This window comes from Priapulus caudatus, unplaced genomic scaffold (assembly GCF_000485595.1).
Source record: "Priapulus caudatus unplaced genomic scaffold, Priapulus_caudatus-5.0.1 Scaffold251, whole genome shotgun sequence".
Taxonomy (NCBI): Eukaryota; Metazoa; Priapulida; class Priapulimorpha; order Priapulimorphida; family Priapulidae; genus Priapulus; species Priapulus caudatus.
This window is the reverse complement of record NW_014577312.1, coordinates 267411-275830: the sequence shown is the minus strand read 5'-3', so window position 1 is coordinate 275830 and position 8420 is coordinate 267411. Positions and strand designations below refer to the sequence as shown.

The 8420-nt window shown below is 43.0% G+C and overlaps 1 protein-coding gene across 1 annotated transcript in view; it reads right to left on the bottom strand.

The window, feature by feature from the left end:
* The window catches only part of LOC106808059, a 15803-nt gene extending 7842 nt beyond the window's left edge, over positions 1 to 7961 (bottom strand). Inside the window, exons 1-6 of the mRNA XM_014810617.1 lie at positions 7927 to 7961; positions 6988 to 7206; positions 6370 to 6489; positions 3612 to 3745; positions 3105 to 3240; positions 1979 to 2205 (exon numbers count right to left, since the gene is read on the bottom strand). Of these exons, the coding sequence (XP_014666103.1) occupies positions 1979 to 2205; positions 3105 to 3240; positions 3612 to 3745; positions 6370 to 6489; positions 6988 to 7188 (818 nt within the window). The 5' untranslated portion in view covers positions 7189 to 7206; positions 7927 to 7961. The remainder of the gene's footprint in view (positions 1 to 1978; positions 2206 to 3104; positions 3241 to 3611; positions 3746 to 6369; positions 6490 to 6987; positions 7207 to 7926) is intronic.
* Positions 7962 to 8420: the final 459 nt, after the last annotated feature.

Sequence of the window (8420 nt, the reverse complement as noted above, 5' to 3'; positions counted from 1 at the left end):
AGTTATCCAGGTGTGAGATTACCTAGGTGTGAGATGTATCGCGGGTGTGAGATATAGCTAGGTGTGAGATGTACCTATTTGTGAGATGTATCCAGGTGTGAGGATGTACCTATTTGTGAGATGTACCCAGGTGTGAAGATCGTATCCAGGTGTGAAGATGTATTGCCAGGTTGATGATTATACCTAGATGCTGAGATGTAGCTAGTGTGAGATTGTAATCCCAGGTGTGAGAATATACCTATTTTGTGAAAGATTGTATCCAGGTGTGAGATATACCTATTTGTGAGATGTACCCAGGTGTGAGATGTACCCAGGTGTTGCAGATGTACCCAGGTGTGAGATGTACGCTATTTGTGAGATGTATGCAGGTGTGAGATGTACCTATTTGTGAGATGTATCCAGGTGTAGCAGACTGATACCTATTTGTTGAAGATGCTACCCAGGTGGTGAGATGTATCCAGGTGTTGAGAATGTACCTGAGGTGTAAGAGATGTAGTCAGTGTGGTGAGATATTACCTAGTGTGAGATGTACCTAAGATGTCGCGCCACGAGTAGAGTATCCAGGTGTGGAGATATACCTAGGTGTGAGATTGTACCTAGGTGTGAGATGTACCCAGGTGTGAGATGTACCCAGGTCTGTGAGATGTACCTATTGTGAGGACTGTAATCCAGCGTGTGAGTATGAGACTATACCTATTTGTGTGAAGATGTACCAGGTGTGAGATGTCCCCAGGGTTGAGATGTATCCACGGTGTGCAGATGTACATAGGTGTGAGATATACCTATTTGTGAGATGTACCAGCGTGGTGTGAGATGTTACCAAGGTGGGCGAGATGTACCTAGGTGTGAGATTGTATCCAGGCTGTAAGATGTATCCAGGTGTGAGATTGTACCTAGGTGTGAGGATGTATACCAGGTGTGAGATGTACCCAGGTGGTGAAGATGGTACGCTATTTGTGAGATGTTATCAGGTGTGAGATCTACCTCAAGGTGCTACATGTAACCCGAGGTGTTGAGAGAGTACCCCTATTTAATTCCCAGCGACCCTAAACATTTTATTGTCAATTTTCTTTAGTCAAACAAACAAAAAAAAAAATAATAAGAATATGTGACAGTTTCTGGCTTCCAAAAGCACAATACGCACATCCTTCGTACATGGTTCGTAAAATAAAGAAAATGTTCAAAAAATAAAAAATGTTTTCCCTAACCTACCTACCCTATTTTCTTTCGGCAATGTAACGGTAACCACACATATATTTTGTTTTGGCCTAATGTAAAAACTTTATTTAACCGGCGTACAATATTTAGGTACAGAACACAATAAAATGGCCGCGGACTAATCCTTCCACATGACCGTGCTCAACAGCAATGTATGAAGCAGTTAAATATTAAATAAATACACAACGCGTGGTGGTGTGAGACGCATGGGGGTGTGAGACGCGCGCGCAATTGGGAAATGTACGCAGTGGGTGGCGAGATGCGGAGAGGTGTGAGATGCGAGATGCGGAGAGGTGCTGAGATGCGAGATGCGGAGAGGTGTGAGAATGCGGAGAGTGTGGAGATGCGAGATGCCGGAAGAGGTGTGAGATGCGAATGCCGCGAGAGGTGTGAGTATGCGAGATGCGGAGAGGTGTGAGACTGCGAGTTCATGCGGAGAGGTGTGAGATGCTGAGCATGCGGAGACGTGTGAGATGTAAGACAAATGCGGAGAGGTGCGAGATGCGAGATGGCGAGAGAGGTGTGCAGATGTGGAGATGCGGGAAGAGGTGTGAGATGGTAGAATGGCGGAGACGTGTGACGATTGAGATGCTGAGACGGGTGACGATGCGAATGCGGAGAGGTGGGCGAATGTGAGATGTGGAAGAGGTGTGAGAGTGCGAGATGCGGAGACGTGTGAGTATGCGAGATGCGAGAGCTCTCTCTCTCTCTCTCTCTCTCTCTCTCTCTCTCTCTCTCTCTCTCTCTCTCTCTCTCTCACCTGTCGGAGCGCTTCTGCTTCTTAATGATGTCGCTCTGCTCGGTCATGAACAGCAGCCGCTTCGTCGTCAGCCGCTCCAGCTCCGTCTGCAGCTCCTGCAGCAGCAGGAAGTCCTCTCCTTCCTTCGCGAGCTGTATCTGACCCTTCACCTGCTCCTGCTTAACCGCCACCTTCTTTAACTCTGCATTAAGCTCGACCATCCGCTCCTGCGAGCACGCAAACATTACCTGTCACATCACAACGACGCTGTCAGGTATTAGCGCACCGAGAGAACACAGTGTTTGACATTAACGCTAGCTCGATAGCCCGGGGCTAGTGAAAGTTGTGTTCGGGCTACGAAATGGTCCCTCCCATCAATGCTAGCCCGACTTTTAGGGCGTTTGTGAAAATAAAAATGTGTCCGAATTTTTTTTTGTTAATCCATAATTTTCACTCCAGATAGACTCAGAATGCAGGGTTTGGCTTCCTCATTTTAAAAAATTTCTGGGGGGAAACCCACATACCCCCCTTCCGGAAGGAGGGGGCCGCTCCTACCCCCACGCGACTCGACCAGCCGCCTACGGCAGCTGGGCTAGTAGATAGAAAAGGGGTCTAGTAAATCGACAAATCTACTAGCCCCAAGGGCTAGTTACTATAAAAGTTAGTATCTAATCTTGCATGGAGACGGTCACGGGCGTAGAGGTTGACATTGGGGACGGGTAAAGATGTCACTCGCGTGGATCGCACAATATATGTATCGAACGTAGACATTTCATGCATTTCGCGTGAGTTAATTATCTGTTTAAATTGATTTTAATTCTGGCTTTTATCTTTGCCATCTGCCATCTCGGAGGTAGCAACGCGATCGCGTCAGTGTTTCGTCAGCAAACAGGAAAATTTTTACTTTATCGAGCCGCATCCGGCGTTACCTATGTCAAGCTAAAAACATCTTTCTCCATTTACAGTATGCAGTCTGCACTGACTACAACTTGCCTACTTATGATAAACAACTGATATAACTAAATATGAATCTTAATTTGAAGATCGTTATTACCTATACACAACGCTTAAACGACACAGACACAAAAGAGATATTTAATAAGACTGCGTCACGCTAGCAAATGTCGTTCAACTTTTCATCGCTTACTTCTCTCCTGAGTTTTTGCAGTTCTGCCTCCACTGTCTTCCTGTTGTTTTCCGAATCTCTTTTAAACATCGGATCCATCTTCGCCATCTTGTTAGGAGTTGCCCCCCCGTCGAAGTCCACCCCCCTGCTTGGCGCTCTGCTTGTATAAATGGAAACGGACCACATTGGAAAATTTTTATTGGCACCGCTGTAATGATTATAACAGTAATTATATTAGAGTCTATTGTTGTCACATTCATTAAACATTCTTGCATACAGTAGCATGGCTTTTGTCTGTTTTAAGAACTTACGTGCAGTGCCTTAAAATAACACTTTCAACTTCCCTAACAATGACACTGGTGTTTTGTGGTTTCTGGTTATCATCTTTTTTGTTGATATTAAAAACATTTAATCAACCAGTCTCTATGATTACTGTCTAATAAAGAATAATTTAACGAAACACGCGAAACGACAAGAAATGGATCTATATGTCAATCATAAAGCTAGTTGCCCCAATGTAATAATTACCTGGAATGTCCTTTGGAATAAATGTAGCCACTTTCTCTCACCACCTGCCTGGCTAATGGAAACAGGTCTTCTCTCCTTGTCAACAACACTGGAATGTTTTTGCAGATTTGTGCTGCCGCCTCATTTACTGAAACCTGAAAAATGTAAAACATACTGATAATGGCAGCCAGAGGAATAGCAATACGTATCGCATATATAAGGATGTATAATAATATAATTATAATATAATAATCCTTAATAGTAGGGAATTTTAAAAAGGATGACAACAGCAGCACGAATTAGAATATTAAAAATTAAAATAGACACGCTGCAAATTCCTGCTTTTGTTTTCTAATTACGATTCACGAAGAAACAATGAATCCTGTGCTATACCAGTGTATACCAACAGATATTCTAAACGGCCGGACACACTAGGCGATTTTAATGCGATCTAATCGGGCGACTTTATCGCCCGATAGTCGCCGGCGAATGAGTCGGGTGACTGAGAGCGGACACACTAGGCGAATATCAGCGCGATTCATCGGCGATTTTTCTCCCGCTGCAACACTAAAACACTCGCGCCACCTAGATTGATAGTCACATGATTGAAAATGGCACCGTTTGATTCGCTGATGAATTGTACAATCGGGCGACTCATTCGCCGACCCGGACACACTAGGCGATTAAGTCGCGCAACTGAAATAATCGCCCGATAATATCAAAACGTTTTGATCGATGCGATTGAATCCGGCGACTAAATCGGCGGCGACTGACTGGACACACTAGGCCAGTGGTTTCCAACCTTTTGGACTCCCCGTACCCCTAATTTTTTTACGCTATCTCCTGGTATTCCTTCGCCCACCATAAGCAAAATGAAGAACCAACACTGATGTATTAAGTCATGAATATTTTGACATCATGTTTATGTTTTATTAATGCAGTCGCACGGCGAATTTTTCCAATCAAGCGCACTGTGCATGCATGCCCTGAACGACAGACAGTTCAATGAAAAGACTGCTGCTGCATGGCAGAAACTAACTTTTTTTAAACCATGACTTGTTGGCACTGTCGATAGAGATGCCTGAATCACCCGCTGATTATTATATAGCACTACTTTTTTTAAATTGTCTAAGAGGCTTCCCAGTTACCCCCTGTGGTGTTCGCTGGTACCCCCATGGGGTACTAGTACCCCCGGTTGGGAACCAGAGCACTAGGCGATTTTCACCGCGATTGAGTCGCCCGACTGAGTCGCCCGATAAAATCGCCTAGTATGTCGGGCCCTTAAAGCAACTAATTTACAGTTACCATAGTATACAGTACATAGTATATACATACCGTATATGATCGCGTAATAACCGCAAATTTGGCCTCAGATTTCAACCCTGTATTTGCTCTGCGGTTTATAAGTGCGCCATACCGTGAGGGGAAATGAACTAGGCGCAATACTTGGTTACCCGATTCAAATTGAGGTGCGGCTTATAGGCGCCCGCGGTTATTACGCGATCATATACGGTAGTCTATTATCTACTTCGCTATTATCTACTCTTGATATACATAGTAGTGTAGTGTAGTATGTAGTATATAGTATTCAGTTGGAGTTTATAGTTTTTCAGTTAAGCGTACCATAAAGCACAACCAATCAAATTCCTAGTAAATTTGTATTCATATTTAGAAACCAGCGAACCAATATTTCTTAAATTTAGAAATTGACAGTGAGCCAATTTGTAGAATTTCAATAATTGAGTCATGTATTCTAGCTATATATATTCAGCGTGAGGATAGTCTAAAGGAAGATTAAACAAGCGCTCCTCACACATGTTATACATATATATCATCATATTACATATCTCACATATATTATACAGACACCCAGCTAAACCTGCAGCGAAAAGGCATGTTAGCTAGCCATGTGATAAAGCTTCAACAAACAAATATAAAAGAAACATCATGCACTTGTGAATTTCACATCAACCAGAACAACAATCTGCAGTACAAACTTGTACTGTATGAACCCAGGTCAAAGGCTCGGCTAACAAATTCTGGTTCAAAAACGTGTAATGTTTCATATACCACATGTAGCAACCAGTGTTACTTTTTCATAGATCGTAGTCTCGTAAATTCAAAACTAGTGCAATATGACTGTTCATGAGACGTTTTACGATAACAACAAACTGCACTTCTCGTGTGGTATTTTAAGCATACGTATATAATGTAGCTGGCTAGCGAATTATTGACAAATTCAGTGAGACATTCAAAACTTCAAAAGCATCATACAAGTCTAAAGTTCGTTCATAAAATCTGACATAAAAAGTTCACTTTTTACATTAATATCAACAAGTGTAAGAACTTTACATGGTTTAGCAAAGCTTTCACTAAATAGAACCCTACATTTAAAATTTAGTTTAGCTCACAGTTAGATTTTGGATGCAAAATTATATAACCTTCCCTTACTATAATATGCCACTCCCAATAAAATCATTGCTGAAAAATATTCTCGTAGGATCATGCTCTTGAAACGTGACCTTAGTGTAATAGTTATAGCCACCTAAAATGATTATATTTCGTTCTTCAACACAAAAAGCTGCTTTTACAATTCACTGCTGACACTGCTAAAACTACACCCCACATGCTCTATATCTATCGTAGTTGGGGTATAAAGGTAAAAAGCACCTTTAGCTGAAATGGTACATGAGCTCAACTCTACGGATGCATCCCTTCGAAAATAGCACCAGAGTAAAGAAATTCGGCAAAACCACATCAGGCAAAACACGCTACATACCTCGTGTGCAGTTAGAGGCTTTTCTGACTTTCTTTTGGCATCGAAACGTCCATATATTGCAGAGTACTTCCTTATTTCGTCCATGTAACATGGATCTTCTGGATTCATATTCAGTGCAATCTGAATCGATGATTAATGAAGACATTAAACAATGGAAATGCATTTACCAACATCGTCCCTTGTCTGCAGTTAATCCGTTTAAAATGTAATAGATTCGTACCATCATTACTGAGGCATATGAGGCACGATCACGTTCCCCACGTTCACTGCTAACACACCACTATAATAATTTCAGGATATTACGCTGAGAAAATCCTCAATGATGAGGGGTTGTAATTTCACATTCAAGGGCCCAATGTTTCGACGACAGAGCCTGATACCTTGAGGGCGTCCTATTTCTTTTGACATTCATTACAAATTTTTATTTTTTATTACTTTATTAAAAACTTTAAATAACCAATGCTATCGATTTCATTTTAATCTGTCGCAACACGAATGGCCGCGAAAGAGCAGCATTTACGTGAAGTGCTTGAATATCTTTCGGAGAGCGATCTTCACACTGCACCTACTTGAAGTGCTCACACCAAAGATAACGTCGAAGTGCCAACAGCGACATACCTCCAACTCCCGCGACATCTTCTTCTTTCCCGTCGGAAACTTTGGTTCGTACGTTGGCAGGTTTTTACACAGCTCCTCTGCCGCCTCGATGATCCTCTCTGCCTGGCCATCGGGCAGCGGCACTTGGAACGCGTCGGATAGCGTTGTCATGGCAGCGCCGCTGTTTATGTTGTAGTTGTGCAGCAGTAGCATGCCGCACATGCTGTCAGAGTCATTTATCTGCAGCATCACGTGACATCATCACTTTCTGTGTGATCGCATATAAGGAAGCCGCCTTACATCACGTGACATCATCACTTTCTGTGTCATCGCATATAAAGAAGCCGCCTTACATCACGTGACATCATCACTTTCTGTGTGATCGCATATGAAGAAGCCGCCTTACATCATGTGACATCATCACTTTCTGTGTGATCGCATATAAAGAAGCCGCCTTACATCACGTGACATCATCACTTTCTGTGTGATCGCACATAAAGAAGCCGCCTTACATCACGTGACATCATCACTTTCTGCGTCATCGCATATAAAGAAGCCGCCTTACATCACATGACATCATCACTTTCTGTGTGATCGCATATAAAGAAGCCGCCTTACATCACGTGACATCATCACTTTCTGTGTGATCGCATATAAGGAAGCCGCCTTACATCACGTGACATCATCACTTTCTGTGTCATCGCATATGAAGAAGCCACTCCAACCTTACTCGCTCCTTATCCTACTACTTACTCGCCTTAAAAATAAGTGTCGCGCTATAGCCTATTACATTATGATAAATGCAGCTCCCTTTGGCTACGTCTAACTCTTCTCAACATGAATTACATGCACAAGGATGCTAAAGATAACAGAAGCCAATTATCAACATAGACTCCAATCATTATAACATCAGAATCCAATCATATTATTTGCAAAAACGCGAGCATACTGGACTTGCCCCTCATCAGGAGCCGGTGTTTCCTGTCCTGCTACTTGTGGTGCGCTGTTGGGTCACCGACCAGCCGCTATGGGGCCCCGGCGTGGTGTTAGACGCAGCAGGAACCACACTGTTGTTATTCTGACCATAAACTAGTTTATCGCCACTTGGTATTTTGGCCAACGGCATCTTTGATGCTCGGCGCACTTTGGAGATGATGTTCCTTCTGAAACAGCCGCTTGCGAATTGGCGAATAACACAATTATATTCATTGTCGTTCCATTTCTGTTTGTCTAGTTCTCCCTCTCTTATCTCTCTCTCTCTCTCTCTCTCTCTCTCTCTCTCTCTCCTCTCTCTCTCTCTCTCTCTCTCTCTCTCTCTCTCTCTATCTATCTATCTGTCTCTCACTCTCTTTCTCTCTATCTCTCTCTCTAACCCTCTCTCTCACCCTCTCACCCTCTACTCTCTCTCTCTCTCTCTCTCTCTCTCTCTCTCTCTCTCTCTCTCTCTCTCTCTC